Below are 23,368 nucleotides of genomic sequence, written 5' to 3' on the forward strand. Positions count from 1 at the left end.
TTGTGGAAAGTCAAACTTGACAAATCATTTTACACTACATGCATGAACGAAGTCGAAAAAGTACTTTGGTCTCACTGAGTGCCAAGACTGATTGTTCGGTGCATTAGATTGGGAAATAGCATGACTCGTATTACTTACGTTGCAACGTTGAATAACCAATGTTTCATTTTAGGTGAAGTGACTTTCGTTAAATAATGATCTCCTGTTTGTAGATGCGTTTATCGGCCTAAAGAAAACTGATCAGTGTTGGCTATAGAGAATTTTCATCAGACAGTGTAGGGAATTAATGTTGAATTAAAGTCAATTTGCTTGGGGAAAAAATTAAAATCTTAGGAATGTTACACGTAATCGTCACCCAACTTGCTCACTCACTTACTGTCACTTAATAGAGTTGAAATGTTGTTAAAATGCGTCAACACACTCTGAACGACCCAATATGAAATATTTTCAAACCAAATGTATTTTCATTTGTAAATGTATATAGTATTGTATGTATTTGCACATACATTCATGTAGATTTATATGCGAATATTATCAAAGGTTTTAAACATGTCTGACCTTGTGCGAAACTTATCAAAGCCACAAATGCTTGTGCAGATAACTGAGAAACGAGTGGCATTCCAAAACAAAAAAAAACAAATCCATTATAAATACATACAAAATATATTTATATTATAATATAAATATATATATATATATATATATATAATGTAAGAAGAAAAAGAAGAAAAACTACTATTTTAAACTATTAAGGACGAGTAATATATATTTTAAAGTCGTAAATTCTCTGAACGGATTCCATAAAACATTGTATGTAACGCAAATATTTTCATAAATTTAGTTTACTCAAAGAAAATGATTTACTGCAGACTCTCCGATAAGATTTATATTATGCGTGTGTGAAGGATTGATGTGACCATAGTTTAATCCTCAACAAGGACTAAAGATTGAAAGTTCTATTTACTCTATTCTACTCTAGCCTCTCTACTTTTGTTTAAGGATCTGTTGATCAATTCAATCTCACTTGCACCACAGCCAGATTGCTATACGAGAAACATACAGGATATCCAAATAAGATCAACAATGGGAGTGACAGAGAGAACTTTTTTAAATAAAATTAATATTGTCTCGGAGGCTATGCAATAGAAGTAATCTCTTTTCTCGCTCCTATGGTAGAATTTTGAAGTTGAAATTAAAAAAAAAAGTAACGTATATGGCCCTAGCATTATTAAGTTCTGATACATTAGCCATCAGAATATATATATGTAGCTAACACAAATTATATGTATATATATAATATATATATATACATACATTAATGCATTTCCAAATTTTGAAATTGTAATGTTCTAGTGGACAAATCCTATACAAACAAACATTCGCATATATATTATTATTATTAATTTCGCCAGAGAAATAAATTCGAAGACTAAACTCTTAAAAGCACTATCATCTAAGGCTATCGGCTTTTTATTAGAAACTCTACCGCACTTGAGATTCGAACCCACGATCATTGGACTTGCTAGTCGAGATTCCTCGCCTTCGGCTACTCAGGCGGATAGGACAGAAAATATAAAAATAAATAGATTAGCTAAAAAAGGGACTAATCGATATGGATTGATGGACAGATTAACCGGGTCAGACACGAAAATAGGAGACAATTGAACTATAGTAGTGGTAATTAAGAATCGCAACTATCAAGTCAGCCTAATCGATTTCATTTTCCAACGCGGCAGACTATACTTTAATTATGGTGGTTGGTGTGCGTTCAATAGTTACTATGAATGATAGGATCGGTAAACCTACAACACTTACCGATCGGGCATATACCTCTTTAGCTTTAGCCACTACCTATCTCTTATTCTCCCCACTTATTTCTCACCATCACATGGTCAGATTAGTTGACCAAAAAAAAAAAAAAAAAAAGTTAAAAAAAAATGACGAACAACTATGCAGATGGATAAAAGTTATAACTAAGGAATTGGCGAACGGAGAAACCAACTGAACAAATCCACTGATGGACAGACAGAAAGATGTATGCGCAACATCTTTTGTTATTCTTAAGGATTGCACACACACAACAAAAAGCACATATCTCTTCATTTTCAATTATATTTTGAGAAATCAAGTAACCTTCAGCATGTATCTCTTCATTTTTAATTATATTTTTTTTTTTGGGGGGGGGAATCAAGTAACCTTCGCTTCACTTCCGTTATTGCCAAAATATGCACTTATAACTCGCCCCAAACTAAATGCATAGGATTTTAAATAGACAGTAAAACTTAAATCAGAATTGATTTGTAATAGATTTTATATATAATTAAGCAAAAAAAAATAAATAAATAAAAAAATAAAATGTATTTTTTTATTATTGAGATTTTATCGCGAATTATTACCTTAACAACAAAATAAATAATAAGCAGACAGTGTGGAGTAGCATTGCAACCAAACCGAAATTACTAATTAAAGCTAAAATGATAAACAAATACACTAAACTACATATAAAGCGATATGAAATACGTTACACTGTACTTGCTATCTCTTCATATACCTATACATATATATATATATATACACGTTTATACATATTTATAGATACGCGTACTACATTGTCATATAAATAAAAACATTGAGTGCACATATACGAGTACAATATAATAAAAATAAAAACGCAAATTTTATTTTATTACTTCACCGTTATCTCGCCAGAACGTAAAAGAAAACGAAAGTGAAACATACATATATATATATACACACACACAAGCACTTAATATTGCAAATAAATAGAATATATATGATTAAGAAGAAGTGTACGGCAGGCAGGCACCATACTTGCATACTAATACTTGTATTTAAATAGAATAGAAATGTTCATGTATGCGTGTTATATGTATATTTAATAAACATAACGCTTAGATAAATAAAATAAAAAAAAAAAAATATCGAAATAATTGAATGGAAGTGAAGAAACGAAAGCATAACATAAGAGAGCTAAATGCCATAATTCTGTCAGTGTTATAGATAAATAATTAAATAAATGATGATTTGATGATCACTTTCAGTTTTTCAAACATCATCGTATCATGTATTTTGCAGCCATTATTAGTACTACTACTACTACAACTACTACTATCGCCATCATATATATATATATATATATAATTCATCTTGTACATATGAACATATGGGAAAAATATTAAAACAGCAAACATATATGCATTAACTCATGCATACAAAGCTCGTGATCTCCTCCTCTCTTTGGTTTATTTTTAACCGATACAATTTTCTAAATGTATGTGAATTCTATTTTAATTGTTTTTTTTTTTTTTTTTTTTTTTTTTTTTTGTTAATTTTTTGCGCTGTTATGGTATTTGGGTTTACGTAATCAATTCAATTATATTTTCATGTATTTTTCGTTAAAATTTATTGGTAGCGTTTAATATTATTACAAATTTTTTTCATAAAAACAGGTACGAACTCGTCGACATTTACGTTAGAGCGAATTGTGAATACCCAGCATCTCGAAAAACTTTGACATGATTTCAATAATTAAAACTGTATTTTTCGCTAAATAGACGAAAATATGAGGTCTTAACTTAAACATTTAAACGATGCAAGTTTACTTTCATTTTTTATTTAATTCATACTGAAGCCAATTCAGGCTCCTCTTCACCCCCTATGAACTACATGTAGACATGCAGAAGGTGTTCAGCTAAACCCATCTTATAGAAAGTGGATACATCATATAGAATACATAATTGACTTCAAATCATTTTTAAAGTCAACATAACCATGATTGTATATCTGTCTGTCTGTCTGTCTGTCTGTCTGTCTGTCTAATCTCCGACCTTATACATTCGTGTTCAATCTAAAGGTCGCAAATTACAAAATATTTTCGGGGATTTGACGAAATTTGAAACACATTCTTACCGGACGACTTTTACCGCCTTCACCCTATCATATTTTCAACGTTTCCCACCGAAAGTCTTCTAGTAATAGTTCTTCAGCAAACTAAATTTATATGAAAAATTGAGATTACATAAGGAAAGTACTCCTCCTCCTATTTTATTACGCAAATAAAGAAAAAAAAAAAAGAAGAGATTGAAGGGACCTTTAATTATCGACTTTACCCGACTTTTTAATGTTTTCGTTTGTTTTTACATGCCTTTAGGTAATGCATTGAGATATTTCAGTTTCTTCTACATAACTTCAATTACATAATTCACCAAATTTTTATCATGCAAATCTATTTTTTGCATGCAAGAATTGTCATGAAAAGTACTCCTCCTCCTATTTTGTTATACAAATAAACAAAAAATAGTAGATTGGAGGGATCTTAAATGGTCGACTTTACCCGACTTATTAATGTTTTGCCTTAGGTAATGCATTGAGATATTTCAGTTTCTTCAACATAACTTCAATTACATAACTCACAAAGCAGTTATCGTTGACGGCATTAACCGATTTTGATATATAGTTAATGAAATTAAGCCAACAAACTTACATTATATATTTTAACTTTCTATGTTGCTTTCTTGTCTCTTTAAGAATAGAAATAATGTAAGAAAAAAACCTGAACATGTAAGGGAACCTAAAAGTCGCGTAAATACGATCTTTGAGATCCATTCGTTATCTAATTGCCAGAGACCACATAAAGCTCACATTCTCTTTATCAATTTAACTATATATATATATGCGCTCATATATATCACTGTAAAGAAGGGTTCTATTACAAATCCAAAAATGCAACCCATGTTCATAGTTTAACACGCTCGGGAACGTGAACGCTACAACACTCAAATTTTAGAATCAAATGTTTATCATTTAATTTTATGTAACTTTAATATATTAATGAAAATTATTTGAAAAATTGAATCCGTATCCGTATCATGAAAATTTCTTAATATTGTTTCACAGTAGAAAGAGAGAAAAAAAAAAAAAGAGATCGTTAAGATAAGAATAATTTTTATATTTATCAGGATAACAGTCATCTTGTTTGACGGGTTGACTTTGTTGACATAGTATCAGGAAAATACTAGGAGATCCATGGGTTATTAAGTTCGATCATAAGGTATAAATTTTTTACTTGAGCCAACTTGGAAATAATTTTTTTTAATTTGATTTTGTGGAAAAAGACATTTTTAGTTCATTTTTATAGATAAATAAATGCTTAATAAATAATAATAAATTAAAGCGAAATTTCACTCTAATCAAAAATATATATTTAAACTTAATATTTTCCTATCGATTCTATGAATAAAAAAATGAGTGGACAAATGGAATAGGGGACTGAAGTACATGGGTTAAAACATTTTCAGCATGATCTGTGTAACATCTCCAATGGAAATTATATAAGCATTACAAGTGCAATAATAAATTGAATGTATCGACAATTTCTGATCTTAAATATAAAAATTATTTCACAATTTATTTAGAAATAATTAAATCCAAACATTTAAACTTTCAATGTAAGCGCCGCATTCACATAATTTTTTTCACACCCACCCCCGCCATACTGCATCTCTAATTGATAAGGTGTTCATAGCAGCTTTTCATACTTGCTCATAGATTATATGCAATTGTGTTTGTGTGTATACGCGTGCGAGTGTAATTCTCATTGAGTTGTAATAATTTTTCATTTATTTTAATGAATTACAAGCCATTGCCTTTATTACTTAGTAAACAAAAAATTGTAAAGTATCAGCAATTTTTTCTTTTTATTTATTTATTTATTTTTTGTTGTTGCTTTTATGCCCACATTCGCACATTCATCAATCATGAGTATACAAAAACCGGCATACACAATGCACAATTTATATATATATATATATATATATATATATATATATGAGGTATGTATTTGTAAGCGTCTCTCGCAGCAAAAATGCATAAATTTTAAGAGATTGATTACTCGCGTTGATATCCTAAGAAAGGGAAAGCTTTTTTTATGCAGTGCACTCTTTTTATATGCCTAATCAGCACTCTTACGAAACAACAAATTCTCTTAACTTAAAACTCTTTGCATAGAAGAAATAAGCTTAAAATTTGTGATCTTTTACTGAACTAAAATGTGTTGAATGACTTGGCTTCTGACTATGTGTTTATTCAACGTATTACAAAAATTAAGAAAATCTTCATTTTTCTTTATCTTTTACCTACCATCAGGGCCGCCAGAAGATAATAGCACATCTTTAATAAGTTATTCGATTCGATTAGTAAGTGTCTGCCCTAAAACAGTCAATTACATATAGTTTAGGTTTTTATCGGTTTTGCAAAAGATATGAAAAATGTTCTATCTATGGCAAACATTTTCCCCACACTCGCATTTACCTTTGACGGGAAATTGAAAAAAAAATATTTAATCATTTCGTTAATAATTTACAGACTTCAATGAATTGACAGTTAAAACGTCATATACGATATATACTAACCAACCTGGTGGTTTCAACCTGAGATTAGCATTAACACCAACCGGTCTTTACATTGACTATTCTGAAGGAAACCAAAAAAAAAAAATGAAAAATTATCATACGCTTAATTTAGCTGAAATCAAAAATTATATTTCCTAATTTTGAAGCGAGATAGTTACACTGTACTGTAAATGTCATTTATTTAACAACACGCTGTTAATTATCATTTAAGAACTGCTTGCAGATAAACTCATTACGTTTTTATCTACTATCAACAATTTAGAGTATTTAGCAAACTATAAGAGTCAATTAGACGGGCATTCATTCATTATATACCTATATATATATATATATACACATACACACATGTATATATATATATCTAAAATTGGTCATTAAAACAATTAGCCATATTGAAATTGAAAAACATTTTAGAGTCAACACCAGTTGGTCATCATATAATTAAGAGTTAAAATATAATTCAACCAAAAAAAAAAAAAAAAAAATGTGCAACAGCAGGCGATAGTTATAATAAATGTTACACGTACGCATCGAGCGATTTAAAAATATTGAGCCATAAGGAGATCAAAATTAATGCATTTATTGCTAAATACATAATTTTGGCATTCGTTGCTCATTAACACTATATGCCCATTATTAGGATCAATATTTTTTAGATTTATCGGTCATTTTACATAAAAAAAAAACAAAAAAAAAAAAAGGAAAAAGTATTTACATAAATATGCATTCAACATATTGTATAAACAGGCGAGTAGTACGCACAAAACATAATAATAAAGATGTGAATAAACTATATAACTATAGCTGGTAAACCGAAATACTGTTAGCTGTGGTCAAACAAACGGTCAAATAACGGTAAATATCCTAAGCATAGGCAACTAACTGGACTGGAGAAATTCGTAACATGAAAATTTGTATATTGCAGCAAAGTGAAATTTTAATCACTATTAGCATTTAAAACTTGATGAAAGATATACAGACAGATAGATATTTGTTACTCTACTAGTCAGACTTGTGATAAACGATATTAATTATAATAAAATAATAGAAAAGAGACTGAAAATATTATATAAACAATTTCATTATTCCCTTTTGTTGATTATGATGCCGCAATTCATATTTATATACCCTTGACATGTCCCGATATTTCGAATTGCTTTTAATCATATTCATCTGTCTATATGTCTGTCTAATTTCTATAATTGAATTAGAGTTATCTGGCTTACTAGCCAGTACACCCACACACAATACTTAAAATCTAAAAAGAAAGAAGAAATAATTTTCGTATTTCTGCAGTCAATGACTCGCAATTTATAGCAAATGCTTGCTTAGAATTGCGGAAGACTGGCAGGCACTCTTGTCTTCATCAGTATGCAAAGAAATAAAAATTTAGATCCGCTGGTAGATAAAACAGGCAATTATTCTTAAATAAGACTTGAAATGATGGATAATCATCGGCGTTCAAAATTCGCAACGTGTGCTAAAGGAGACTCCTTTCATCGATAACGCTAGGTATGGTATTTAAAAAATAAAATCGATTTTTTAAATTTTCAATTTGATAAGAATCCCCTTAGAATGCTTTACGAAGGCTTCCTATTTATCAAGAACATTCCAAAAATGGCCCTGTCGCATTCAAGGTTTGCACATATATATGTATATGTAATATGCCAGATAACAGCGGAAAAACTTGTTTCAAGAAAGAACTTAATATGACAAATGATGAATAATCGTAAGTACGATGTGTTCCAATACACTCCGAAGATGTTATGTCCACGCGTCAAAGCATCAAACTTCAATAGCATGTCTCGGACGATGCAATCCGTACTTTGAGCGGACATCAGACAGTTATACTGATGGGCAGAGATGCCTTAATCGATTCACGAACTGAACTCAAATCGATTAGTTTTATCTTAAATCCTTCTGAATATTACATAGGCCGGTAGGAAATTCAGATTTTTCCATTGTCTGATAAAAACAAAGATAGAGTTACGAAAACAACTGCAGCTCGTTAAGTGATGGCCTGAGTGTAATGAAATTTTAAAGCATTTTCTTTAAAGAAAATCTCGTTCTCGTTCTACGAACTTATTGAGTAATAATATATTACTTCTTCCAAAATATACCCAAAACGATCAATAGGACTTTTTTTCTTCCTAAAAAAATTAAAAGCAAATTCTTTTTTATATCTAAGACCGAAGGATGAGGTGTATATTCATTTTGTCAACACGTTTGCAACGCCCAGAAAGAAGCTTCGCAGGCCCCGCAAAGTATGTGTATTCTTGATTAGCAAGAAATTCTGAAGCAATTTAAGCATGTCCGTCTATCTGTCTGGCTGTTTACCCATCTGTATAATGGCTGTCACAAACATTTTCGCGATCCCATAAATGAAGCTATCGACCTCAAGTTTGCAAAAACATTAGAAGTTCCTGTACGCAGATTGCTAGTGAAAATGGGACAAATCAGTCGAAAGACAAACCCGGAGTGTCACATTAACTGGGAACAACTCTTTCAAAAGTAATAAAAAATTAGTTTTTTGCTCATAACTCATAAGCTATAATTTGTAAGCATATTGTATGGACGACGGTGTAGCATATATATACAAAAATTGGAAACAAATTCACCACGCCTACCGAATATTGCAGTGTATCAAAATTTAATTTCTTTTTCAATACTTCTATATAAATCCTTGTTTAGTTTCAAATTTGCAAATCACCTAAACATGGTCTGTCCGTCTATCCGTCCGCACAGCTGTTTAGTATCTGTAAGTAAATATTTTCCCGTTCGCGGAAAAAGTCACCCTACAAATTTGCATAAGAATTTGGAATTATCCTAAACTTTTCAAAGGGCACGCCTACAACGTCCCCAAGCCCATGAGAGAAAAACTTTTAATATTAAAAAAGAGAAAAACTCATCCGTGCTTGTTGCGTTACTTGTTTTTCTTCGATGCATTATTTGTAGCATCAAACCAATCTGGTGCATATACGTCTGCATTCATTTCAGTATTACATTTTCTATCCAAGTATATAATACATAGACATCTAAACGTGCGTAAATAAGAGTATTGGTTGCAAAGTAATTTGCATTATCAATATATTTGTTGTTGTTGTTTTTGTTGTTGTTTGTTTGTTTGTTGTTGTTGTCATTATTACTATTGCTTATAATACGATTTGAAATTATCAAATTAATATTAAACTTAATTGGAAGCGCGTGACAAGCATAAATAATAGAAAATATTGCAACATATGTAACGTAAATATAATTATATGTTATGCATATACAAATAAAATTATGCATATAAAGGAATCTCTTCGTCGATTAGGCAGGGCATTTAATGCGAAAGCATATGCATGTTTGTATGATTAAATTCAAAAATATATTTTCCTAAATTGATTTACACACACAATCTGAGTATATAAACAATAAACTAAATTATGGCATTTAATGTGTTTGCAAGAGATGCATAATGTAATGCATGTGTTTTTTTTTTTTTTTTTTTTTTTTTTTTTGCAAAAATTAACTCGAATTCAACAAAGCTCCAACTAATTACCACTTGTGTAGGCGAGAATAAAAAAAAAATAAAAATCTAGAAAATCATATATCAACAATGATCTTTTCCGTCTCACTCTCTATCAAATTCGGATAAGAAGTTGTCGACATAGAATTTCATAAAGAAATAGCTTTTGTAACTTGGATTCACTTTCGCAATATATAGAAAAAAAGCACATCAGGATCATGCGAAAAAAAAAACTCGGCTTCATTTTTATATAGAGCCATAAAAATGCACTTGCAGTGCGAATACTTTATAGAGTGGGGCAGAAACACGTGATAAAAGAATTAATTAAATTAAAAATTGCTTACTAAGCAGAGGTGAAAAACGTTTTTTTTTTTCAACTATCACATTAAAACGTGAGCATATTTTTGAACTTATTTAATTTACATAATTTTAATTAATTATTTTTCAAACATTAAAATTTATTGTATTTTGCATTTATCTATTTTTGTTTTTTTATTGCAAATTTTTCCATAGGTACAACACTGACCAAGGAGCTATGGACCAGCAGTTCTGTTTACGCTGGAATAATCATCCGACAAATTTAACTGGTGTACTCACCTCTCTGCTGCAACGAGAGGCTCTTTGCGATGTAACATTAGCCTGCGAAGGTAACACAGTTAAGGTGAGAATACATTATATAAAAATTCAAATGAAAATATTTTGTGCGACTGACTTTCTTTCATCGCTAGTTATTTACAAAATTTATTCATAATAAAATTCACATAATTATTTTCTTATTAGCTATCAAATCAAAGTTACCTTAAAAGAACTAGCAAAGCAGGGCAGCAGATTAACCATGAAAGCATTCATTATTTACAAAGATTATAGGTTTCCATGTGCTGATTTATAGTTCTCGATAACGAGTAAACTCGATCGTAATTTGAATTTGTCATTCGATAGTGATCTAATGATCGAAAGATTTTTCATTCGATAGTAAAAAAAATCCATTACATTATCGAAGGCTGTACATATTCTACTCTGTAATACTTTCGAAATACTAATCAACTTTACAGAGACGGTACCTGCCACAAAGCTTTCACCAGCTGTGCGTTACCTATTCTCAACAAATTCATGAATTCAATGAATTTTGTAAATTTGCATAATACATGTCCATCTATTTAAACTCTATATACACGGCATTGTCTTTGTACAGTGGGATCAATAATCTCTGTTATTTAGAACAGCTTGGTTTAAGCTTTACTTATTGCGTACATAAAAAAAAAAGTTATTGAAATGTAAAACATATTTTCGGACGGATTTTAATTACTTGATTTAAGTTTTATTTATTATTGTGTATATAAAAAAGAAGTTAATCGAATGTAAAACATATTATCGGACAGATTACTTGATTTAGATGAGGTTCTCACTTAGTTTATTCTTACGATCGATCGTCTGCTATCTAATTCGTTTAAAGCAGGTAAACATTTTTCAAAGTTATTAGATTTATGTGAATAAAATCTAAAGCCCACTATTGCAGAAAGAACTCTTAACCTCGTAAAGTTTTTCCCCACAAATTGCTCATAGGATATCATAATCTAAGATATGTTAATATGCTATAAATTCTTCGAAGAATTGGCCGAACGAAACAAACGCCCATACTGTGAACAAGAAACTGAAGCACATCTCATGTACTTATTGTAAAATTTACAAATCTATTTATTATTATATTTAATGCAAGTAAAAGTTCATATTCCGGAACCAGTTGCATGCTTGCTTGTTTCATTAAATCTAACGATATCGCAATACATCATTGTTAACTTACAAACAAGTGGAAGCTATAAACAATATAAACAAATTGTTCCGTTGTAAACCAACAGCCACGAACTCATTGCCTTGAAAGAATAATCTGTTATCAGACAGCATCGATTCATCATGAAAGGAACTGTCAGAAAATAGCAAGCAAGCACGCTTACGTGACACACCATATTACCAGGAGCAACAAGTAGCTTACGGTAAAAACGGTGACTTAATATTTCTATAAAAAGTTCTAGGTAAAAGGCAAAGTCATGTTTTATTCTTGTATACAAAAAACAAAAAAAAAGAACAGTGAAAAGAAGAGAAAGCAGACATACATAAATACATAAATAAATATCTGCTTAACAGGTGACAGGTTACAGACAGCTTCTAATAGCATGTAAAAGTCAATTTAAATAATTGTATGAAAAAAAACATAAGAATTAATGTATGTGTGTGTTTAACAAACACTTTTTGTACAAAATGTCATTTTGATTTTCTTTGGTTTTTTTTTTTTTTGTTTTTCATTCTACAGGCACATCAAACTATACTATCAGCATGCAGCCCATATTTCGAAACCATATTCCTGCAGAATCATCATCCACATCCCATCATTTATTTGAAAGATGTCAGATATTCAGAAATGCGTTCCCTGCTCGATTTTATGTACAAGGGCGAAGTAAATGTTGGTCAAAGTTCTTTGCCGATGTTTCTCAAAACAGCCGAAAGCCTACAGGTTGGTACTTTTTAAATAACAAAAAAAAAAAAAAAAAAAACAAAAAAAAAAAAATTCTACATAAATTCAAAAATACGGGCGAAACATAATAAATTTTAATGAAAAATTTTTTAATTTCAATTCCAGGTACGCGGTCTTACAGATAATAATAATTTGAATTATCCTTCGGAACTTGACAAACACCGCGATTCCGCAGCTTCCTCACCTACTGGCCGGCCTACATACGGTGGCATCGGTATGCGTGGTGAACGTCAGTCCCGCGATCGTGATCCTATGCATGATAGTCGCGCAGATTTGCGTGAAGATTTACACTCGCACCGTAGCAGTAGTAGTCTAAGTGAACGTAGCTCAGCGGCGGCGGCAGCAGCAGCTGCTGCTGCGGCAGTTGCTGCAGCTAGTAGTAATGCCAGTTTGCAATCCGCAGCTGCTGCTGCATTGGGTTTAACCAGCGGTGAACGATCTCCTAGTGTGGGTAGTGCAAGTGCTGCAGCAGCAGCGGTCGCGGCCGCAGTTGCAGCTGCAGCCAGCCGTAGCGCCAGTGTCGATGTTCTAAATACGCGCGGTGACGCAAGCAGCGATCGAGGCAGCGAACGAGGCGCAGGCGGCAACGATAATGGTGGCAGTGGTAGCACGGAACGTGAACGTGTTGACAGTCGTGATGATTTGATGCAACTCGACTATAGTACCAAGTCAAAGAGAGATCGTGATAGGGAAATGTCCACCACACCGGTGGAGCACATAAGTAGTAGTAATAAGCGAAGACGTAAGAACTCATCCAACTGTGATAATTCGTTGACCTCGACCCCAAACGCAAATGTACAGGACAGGCATTACACTCAAGACTCTCAGGTAAGCTTCCATTGCCACGCAATAGGCCAAAAACTATTTTCAAAACATTGCAATAATTAAAACACTTGTAGTAACAGGCAAACAATGCAAATAATGCTCACATTTAAATTAATTAAAACAAGTACGAAAATTATATTCGGCGGTGACCGAATCTTTTATATCCATCACCGTTATCCTAAAAAAGACAAAAGATCTAGATGAACAAAATTTTCATGACTTGTAATATGGATTGGGTGCAGTTTTTTTTTTTTAATTTTCAAAATAAAAGTTTTTGTCGCATAGACGTGTGGGCGTTGTAGGCGGGCTCTTTGAAAAGTTTAGATAACTTCCAAATATTTCTGTAAATTCTTAGGCGATATTATCATTTTTGCTAAGGTGAGAATGTATATCAGTGATAGCACAGTTGTGCGGACGGACAGAAGGACAGACAAGCTGACAAACTGCCCGATGGATTTATGGGATTTTTCGACCTTTCTTCTGCGTCTTACAAAGCTACTGAAAAAAGAAATTTTTGATACACTATAATGTGGAGTAGGCTTGCTCAATTTCTTCCATTTTTTATGGGTAAAATAGCTTTGGCCCTAGACTACGCGTACAAATGATATGATATATTTATCAACTATAATTTGTAATAAGCAAAAAGTCAATTTTCAATATCTTTTGAAGAACAGAGGTGTTCTCAGTTCACGTGGTGCTGTGGACGTGTCCTTTGATCGATTTGACCTCTTTTCTATATCAACTTGCGTGCAAGACCCTATCAATGTTTCCGCCAAATTTGAAGTCAATAGCTTAATAATGCGGCCAGGAAAAATTATACAACGGACATTATACAGATGGACAGACATGTGTTGATGCTGATCATGAATATATACACCTTAGGGGGGGGTCTTTAATGTTACTTTCTGGACGTTGCAAACGTTTTGACAAAATGAATATGCTCATCACCGGTATACAAACGTGCAGGTGTATGTTAATCTTTTTTGGATTAAATATTTTTCATCAAATTAGTATAATAGGGTATTAGTTTATTTAATTATAGAACATAAACGTTTTAAAAAAATAATAAAAAAAAAACTTCAGACTAAATACATAATCTGTGTAAAAATAATAACTCGTTTGCACAATTGTCATGGATATGCAAAGTCAAAACTTAGCGCAAAAAATGTTTATTAAATATTATTAAATATCATATAATTAATATCCCTTTATGCTATTAACCGTTGAAATATAACGGAATTTTAAGTTAGTCAAAGCTTTTACAGCATACAGAAGCAAGCACTAGCTCCAATCTATAAAAAGAATTTAATCCTAATTATGGTAATATTCTATTTAAAAGCAGCAATGTTTAGTTCGCGTTATTTCCGTCCGTCCGTCTTAAAAGTGGGAATTTGTTCAAAAATTAGCCAAGAAAAACAATTTTCAGTTTAGTTTTATTAAATAATTTCGATTCGATGGCAAGAGTAGCCTAAGCTACCGCTCTAAAGCGGTTCGCTGATACACTCAGAATTAATAAGTAATTGTTTAAGTCGACGCATTATAAAATTCGTTCGAAGCCGACTTTACTTTTAACAGTCGTCAATTAAGGATAAAGGCTTTCTAAGAATCCGAAATTCGGCAAAAGTATGCACATTTTTCTATGAACGATTTAAATCTTGGTCGTCACTTAGCTCGCTCTTCCGTAGGCTCATCTGGCGTGCAAATAAAAACGCCACTAATTTAAGACACAATAATAATAAGTAAAACACCCTATTTTACTTTAGACTTGAGAAAACAAATCAAGCGGTTATTAAAATACATGCTCAATACATTCGCAAGTGAAAGTGTTAAGCGTTATCAGTCGTTTCTTTTTTTTTTTTTTTTTTTTTTAAATTTTGCACGTGACCGAATTTAAAGCATTTGAGAATTGGGTCACGTTATCAGTGAACGCAAATATTTGTTACAATTTTTCTTATATAGTTCTCAATATGTAGTTGAGTTTATCAGTGTATTGTTTGTTTTACAAAATTTTTACAAATAATTTACTCTATTATTATTATTATTATTATATTAAAAAAAAAAAAAAATGTTATGATGACCTTCTGCTTCAACTCACTCCCATTATAGGCATCCTCACACAGTAATTTTAAAGCAAGTCCCGTGCCAAAACCAAATAGTGGCGGTGGCATAGGTGGCGGTGGTAATACATCAGAAACTGAGGATTCCGGTGGTCGTCATGACTCGCCTTTATCAGTGAGTGGCATTAGTGGCGGTAATGTAAGCGCTTCCGCTGGTGGTATGGGTTTAAATCAATCGTTGAGTATTAAACAGGAATTGATCGATGCGCAACAGCAACAACGTGAACATCATGTTTCTTTGCCACCCGATTACTTGCCGGTAAGTTCTTTTGTTAATATTCTAAATTTGTATAAAACAATTGTGGAATGATTGCATGTTTCTAATTTACTTAAAAAAAAATGTTACAATAATGTTTCCATAAACATGTTGCTGGAGAAGATTTCTTTCGCATATGATATCTGCATGCCACGTTACAAATGATTGATCATAAATATCTTCTTGATTATCATAGTCAGTCTTAAGGCTAACTATATATATATTTAGATTTTGAATAACAAGGACTTTAACACTTTTATGACAATGACAAATAAACCTATCCAAATCATTCTGAACTCTCCCTTCTTGAGCTTTTCTCCATATCATCACAATTTTTTTCTTGAATTATTCTTAATCAACCATTTTAGACAAATGTCTTGGATTATTCCTTTTCTTGTTAGTTCTAGCTTCAATGAACACTTACCCAAGCTACATCTTTCTGTAGTCAGTTTTCCCACAAATTATCTAACGCTATCTATCCTTGGCTATGCCAGTTTTGTTAGCGCCTGTTTTAGTCAGAGCATCTTTTCGGCTTTATATGAATGATTGAATATTCTATGAATCATTGTTATTACTACAGTGTTTTCCATTTGCTTGAAATGCATTTTCGCTAAAGGTGGTGGTCGGAAAACGTGGCCCAATGTGGAACATTTCCATTAGCGTTCACCCTGGGGCCAAACACAGGTCATTGTACGAAATTTCAACAAAAAATTTCAAAATTTCCGGCTCGTAGGTTGAACACAAGCAAACAAGATAGTCAGGTGGTCAGATAAGTTTAGACCGATTCAGAAAATGATTCTCAATCGACTAGTAGAATAAACTGGTAGGTCTATCCGAAGTCCTGCTTTGCACAAACTTAATATACCCTTGTACCACAAATGGTTAAGGAGAGTTTTTATTGCAGCAACATGTTGCGTATCAAAATAACGTTTCGATATAATACGTGATCTTGTCGAAAAATGTTTTCAACTCTAGCTTGGGTGGGAACTTGACCGCAATCATATCCGTTCTACTGTTTAACTTTTTTAGTGGAAGCTTAATTCTCTTAAATTGTGCATATTTAACATTACACGTTAATCAGCAACACATCAGCAACATGTTTATGAACACTTTTGAGAAGAAACAATAAAGTTAAAAAAAAGAGCATTAAATAGCAATTCAATGAGTTATTTGTACAAAGTTTCCCTTTTTTTACTATTTACATAAATATTTTGTTAAGGTTTTTTCTTTGGACCGGTACGGTGGTTCCAATTCATTATTTTTTTTTTATCCTCTTTTCTTTTTTTTTTTTTTTTTTTTTTTTTGTTGTATATTGAAAAACCTGCTTTTATTTAGAATTTATAAAATTGAAGAAATGACTTTGCAAATTGCTTCAAACCTTTTGACGAAATGTGTGGAACAAAAAATCAAAAAAAAAAAAAAAAAAGGAGAAAAGAAAAAAGACAAAAGAGAAACAAAAATCAAAACTCTGGAAAAAAGTTTTATTTAATGATCAAATAAAAAGTGAAGGATTATTGAGATTTAAAGAAGGAAACGAGAAAACAATAAATAATATCGGCCGAGAAAAAGAAAAAATCTAAACAAAAAATTTCAAAAATCTATTCATGATTTTGTTGAAAATTCAAAACCCCAGATGAAAAGAAACAAAAAAAAAAAAAAAAAAAAAATAAGAAAGCTTTACTTTTTAAATTATGAACGAACATAAATAAATATTATACACAAACATAAACTTAAAGTTACATAGAAACATTTAGCACAATAATCCTTCCTTATTTATTTTATTTGTTTATTAATTAACTTAAAGAAAGAAAAAAAATTTACTTTTTTCTTGAGTTTTAATTGCTTTTTCTTTAATTTTTCTCTTTGTTTTTTTTTGTTTTTGTTTTATTTCGCATAACAAAAAAAAAATAAAAAAAACAAAAAAAAACACAAAAATTTTTCGTTAATAATTGCCGTTATAAAGACCACAATTAATCTCGATAATCCTCAACAACAATTGCATCAATTGAAGCACAAGACTAATCTCAAATCCTTTAATGACGCAACACGAAGCAATCTTGTTGTCAATAAAACCGCTAAGCAATTGCAGCACGAACAGTTTGAACATTATCAGAGACAACAACAACAACAACAACAGCAACAACAGCAGCAACAACAACATGATCAACAGCAACATCAGCAACAGCAACAAAATCTTATGTTTCAACAGGCGGTTGAAGTGCAACTTAAACGATTGCAACAACAAACTCAGCAACATTTCAAAAATACTTGGAAACAAAACGTAGTCGATCTTGAAATGGCTGCTACGACAACAATACAACGTTTACTGCATCAGCAACAAGAGCAGCAGCAGCAGCAATTTCTAATGGCTTCCACATGCGAAATTCCTAACCCGAATATTTACAATACTGACGCATCTACATCACGTTCTGCCGTAGCGACAAGCACACATAGCAATTTAACTCATCCCATGTCAAGTCCATTAAGCACCAGTAGCTCTTTGCCAAGCGCAAATACTAGCGCACGCAAAAGTGGCAGATTTCGTACTAATTGGCTTTTCCTTTACGATTGGCTGCAATACGATGAAAACTCGAATACCATGTATTGTAAATTCTGTCGTAGATGGTCTAGTGAATTGCCCGATATACGAACATCGTTCGTCGAAGGCAATTCAAATTTCCGCCTTGAAATTGTTAATCATCACAACAAATGCAAATCTCATCGTTTATGCTACGAACGCGAAATGCAAGAAACGCAACAACAGAAAATTACTAGCAACAAACAAAAGGACTCCGATAATGAGAATTTAAGCAAAACTGAATCTAATTTAAGGAGTAAATCAAAAGAAATAATAACCATTAACTTGGGTGATGACAACCCAACTACATAGTCTAGGACATACCTGAACAAATATTGTATAGTAGGAATTAGCTCAGGGTCTTATTTGCGAACAGAATTTAAAAAATGAAAAAAAAAAACAAAAAAAAACAAAATTTACTCAAGCAATTAATATTTTCAATACGTTTATACCCACTACCAAAGAACGGATGTATACCAAGATGAATCTACCTTCTTTTGAACTTAGTTATACGCATCAAGGATCTACTAAAGTGTGTAACATATACTCATTGCACGCTCATTGAAATTTACTGTCAATAAATTGATCGTATCACGAAGTGTATGGCATATGTTTACGCATCTTGTTGAGAATTTCCCGAATCGAAATCATTTAATTTCAGATCTGTAGCATTTTACATTGAGAATAATTGCAGTACCATGACATTTCTAGTCCACAAACCATCTAAAAGTCTTTTACGAACCACAAAGGTTTAATGTCCTTGATTAATCAGGCCGCGAACTTCATGCGTGCTTCCACATGCATGAAACGTAATCTGAATACAGTCTGCCTAAGCTGAGTCTGTCTGTCTGTCTGTCTGTCTGTCCGTCCGTCTGTCTGTCTGTCTGTCCGTCCGTCCGTCCGTCTGTCTTTCCGTCTCCTTTGTGTATGCGTGTTCAAGGGCACGACAACTTCTTTTGGCTCAAGGCAGAACGCTGCTCAGATTGGACCACACTTCTTCGATTACTTTTCATATAATGTTTTATTTTGAAAAGTCGTTGTAGGGTATTTAATGATAGACTGCGGTCTACTATAATGTTTTTGTCGTAAATTTAAACAATTTCGCTATACACCATACAACTGCGTATGGCGGCAATCAATACCGAACACAAATATCAAAAGTGTGGATGTAAGACGTTAAAAAATATATAATACTTTTACTTGACCGGGTTATATATTTTATTAAATTAACACACACACGCGGGAGTGTGTGTTCTATTCCTTCGTTGACTCGAGTCCACATAACCGCAAAGCTTGAAATTTAACTCGCATCACCTTTACTGTGATGCATACACCTCCCGGATCGGGAAATAAATACCATCTGCCCCTAAATGCGTAGTGAAAACAATGAAAATTTTGATAAATTTTTGAAACACTTCCAGTGTAGCTTTGCGGTTTTGCGTAAGCAAAAATATTTAATTACTTGAAATGTATAAAGTTTCTTGTCATAAGAAATCATGTGCTTGCAAAGTTTATTGCGGTTATCATATAAACCAGTAGTTAAAAAAAACTCGACCATTAAGTTGACATGGCAGAATTCAATATTAACTGCTTTAATTACGATTGACGTGTGCTCGTAAAGGCATAAGAACTTATCTTCCCAAACAGCCACACATTTCACAATTTGCGGCCCTTTTATAAGTCGCTCCACTTTCACTTCTTGCTGAAAATGTTAGGACAGATTCCTTGAATGCTTTATCCTATGAAAAATTAACGTCTATTGTTTAATCACAGAGTTGAAACAGAAAGAAGAAAATCTTGGCTTTGATAGAAGGGATCTAAATGTACTCATAGTAGTTCTCCTAACACATATTCAAGACACATCAGTAACGATAGTCCCAGGGAAAAAGGAATACAACTCGGTGGCTTCTCTTTTATAAAGACCGATCAATTCGATAGTGTACTCAAGAACTTGGACAAAGAACCCCCTGATGGAAAGGAATTTACAAAGATTTGTTTTGGCATTCAGCAGCGACAAGATCACGCACGACGTCGTAGTTTTCTTAGTATCCTCTTATCATTTATTGTTTTTTTTTTTTATTTTCTTTTGATGAATATATGTATTTCCGGCAAGAGCATAGATCTAACAGCAACTACGTATTTGAAATTTATGAGAAGTATCTGAACGATCCCCATTTTTGAGGTGGTGGGTAATGAAAATTCGATTTTTTATTGCGTTTTTTTTTTTTTTTTTTTTTCTTTGTTTTTTTATATTTTCTGTTACATTTTAAATGGTTTGAAGCACTTTGTAAATATATATATATATATATATATATATATACATGTATGTATAGAGCGTAGATGAAATGAATAATTTAATATAAATTTTTTTCTATTATATTATTAATATTGATAATAATTTATAGTTTAAAGTAAAGTGAAACAAACAACAAAAACAAAAAACAAACTACAATTTTTGGCATTTTTTCTTTAAATTAACAAAAAAAGACCGGAGGTTTAAAATTGCATCCTGAGGATATGTCATCACTATTATCGAGTCATCATGCATTGCAAGTAACTGATACGAGAGAAGATCATAATGACGCTAAGCAATTACCTTTAGATCAGACGGATAACATTGATGGTAAGTTGAGAACTTTTTATTTTCTTTTATATCATTTTTTTTTTTTTTTTTTTATCATACAATTCTAGTCGGTATATATATATAAAAAATGAAACTATTTTTACATATATATTATATAAACAGTGTATACAAATTATATATCCTTTATAAATTCATATATGCAAATACATATATATATATATATAATTAAGTAGCAGTACTTTCCTTCCTTTTTTTTTTTTTTACTGTACAATATGCCAAAATATTTTTAACACAATTTTTTGGTTTATTTATTTATTTATTTATTTATTTTTTTTTTTTTTTTTTTTTAATTTACATTTTTTCTTGCTTTTTTTAATTAATATTTAATATAATCCTCAAAAGGTGTTCATTTCTTCTTTTTTTTTTTTTAACCAAAACAAACAAGAATAACAAGATTACATATATATACATATATATTAATGGAGTTACAATCAAGTGTTGTGTGTTGAAAAGGAATGCATTTTTATTTAATAAATGAAAATTAAAACTAAACCGATTTGCAGTATAAGACATAGGCAAGTGTCTCCTCTCGTATTTCTATATTCTTGCTTTACTCATTGGACCGAAACACTCTTAGTATATTTAGAAGTGCTTAGTCTATAAATTAAAACCGAAGTAATAACAACTAGGGAGAAATGTTAAGAAGGCGTTTACAAATTTCTTAAAAGTGTTTGGTGAACATTTACGACTGCATTGGCCGACCATCTTCGATCGGCGACGATAACCGTTTAGATTAGGTTAGAGCAAAATCCTTTTTTAACGAGATCAGAGATTGTAGAAGAGCTTGCTGGCTAAAACCATTTCGGATCATATTCGTAAGCTAGGATTCTGAGCTAAAGGGATAGGCATTTCCGGTAGACGTAAGAAAAGATTTTTAAAATCTTGGACATTTCATAGCACGTGTGGCAAGCAATAACGTTTAAGTTTCGAAAAGTTGAGTAAGCTTTTTCCAAAAAAACTTTGCCTAAAACATTCGTTTGCAAAGAGTTCATAAATGTTAAAGTTTCCGCCCCTAGACTGCGCATTTTGAACGCCTTACTATAAACACGTAGCGTTATTATTTATATGCAAAGGCAATAAAAATTTAATTCATTTTACAATTCAGTTGCTTTCCATAAAATATATAAACTTGGAAAATATGGGATCCTTTTTTCCATTGTTTGGAACCCGGTCTACCACAGCGTAAAAAAGCAGTTTTTTTTTTCATATTATGAAAAATACTAGAATGTTACCATTCGAGGAGATTACTAAGCATATATTTAGGGACCAAGAAAAAAAAAATTAATTTTTCAACTAAGGTCCTAAAATATAGTTGCAATGCCAATTTTTTATACTCTACACCAATTGCGGTATTAAGTTTGTGCGGATGTATACAATACCCAGATAGACTCATGCTTTATTATATAAATCGATTCAGAAAGTGATTCTACTTAATTGTCCGTCTGTCCGTGTGATGTACGTGTCAACATATAGATGGCAATTTTTGCGATAGGACGAAAACTATTAAGAATGGTTCAGATGGGGACCGCTTTAATTTATTTAGGGTACTTTAAGGTACGCCAGTGACCGACCGTAATGCATAATCTCTACAAGTAATTCTTTTAAAAAAACTAGTTTAAAAGGATTTACCGGTTAAGATGATTTTTTTTTTAAATTTTTGCAAAATATAATGTGAACTAGAAATGGAAAGAAATTTTAAACACTATTCGATAATGTGTTTTACAAATGCATTCCTTTTGTAAGTCAAGTAAAGAAATTCGCTTTGCTCTTTCGCACTTTTGAGTACAAACCATGAGATGTTAACAGTAAACGGTATTTCTGTTTTCTAACAATAACATGAGATATATATACATACACACACATACATATATATATATATATATATATATATATATATACGTATATGTACATATATGTAACCTAATGTGTAATTAAAAATAGATTTTGTTTTAATAATCAGATATTATTTAAAAAAATATATATATTTTCTCCCCTTGCATGTCTTAAACTTAAAAACTACCTTCTTTTTTTTTTTATTTCTTACTTTCATTGGTTTTGTTTTTATTTATTTTAGTTTTGTTTTACCTCTTACTGAGCATATAGTTTTTAGCAGAATAAAAAAAAAGAAAAGAAGTAAATTTTTTTCTAAATTTTAATGTTTCGCTAAATTACATACAATATGATTGAAAGTCATGCTAAAAAGAAAAAAAAAGAAAAATAGAAAAAATATTTATATATTTTTCTTTTTTGCCTGTGTAAGTATAGTTGAGTTAGCTTTTTCTTGAAATAATAATAATAATAATAATAATAATAATAACAAATTAGATAAAGAGACAGTAAATATATTTAGTAACTTTACTAAAATGCGAAAAACAGTATATAAATCAATCAATAAGAGGCTTTCAAAACAGATAAATGCGTTTAACTACAGAAAATGACAATAATAATAATAATAATGATTTAAAAAAAAAAAAAA

General features: G+C 31.3%; 1 protein-coding gene across 10 annotated transcripts in view; it reads left to right on the forward strand.

Annotated features, from left to right (window-relative positions):
• The window catches only part of LOC119634971 (sex determination protein fruitless), a 441,512-nt gene that overhangs the window by 387,457 nt on the left and 30,687 nt on the right, over positions 1-23,368 (forward strand). For 9 of the 10 annotated variants that reach the window (XM_038029445.1, XM_038029447.1, XM_038029437.1 and 6 more), the window contains 5 exons: positions 10,456-10,603; positions 12,251-12,451; positions 12,578-13,300; positions 15,404-15,673; positions 20,736-20,871. In XM_038029445.1, the coding sequence (XP_037885373.1) occupies positions 10,456-10,603; positions 12,251-12,451; positions 12,578-13,300; positions 15,404-15,673; positions 20,736-20,871 (1,478 nt within the window). Of the gene's footprint in view, positions 1-10,455; positions 10,604-12,250; positions 12,452-12,577; positions 13,301-15,403; positions 15,674-17,633; positions 19,323-20,735; positions 20,872-23,368 lie in introns of those variants that run through there. The other variant, XM_038029444.1, reaches the window with a different exon arrangement.

This window comes from Glossina fuscipes, unplaced genomic scaffold (assembly GCF_014805625.2).
Source record: "Glossina fuscipes isolate IAEA_lab_2018 unplaced genomic scaffold, Yale_Gfus_2 3, whole genome shotgun sequence".
Lineage (NCBI taxonomy): Eukaryota > Metazoa > Arthropoda > Insecta > Diptera > Glossinidae > Glossina > Glossina fuscipes.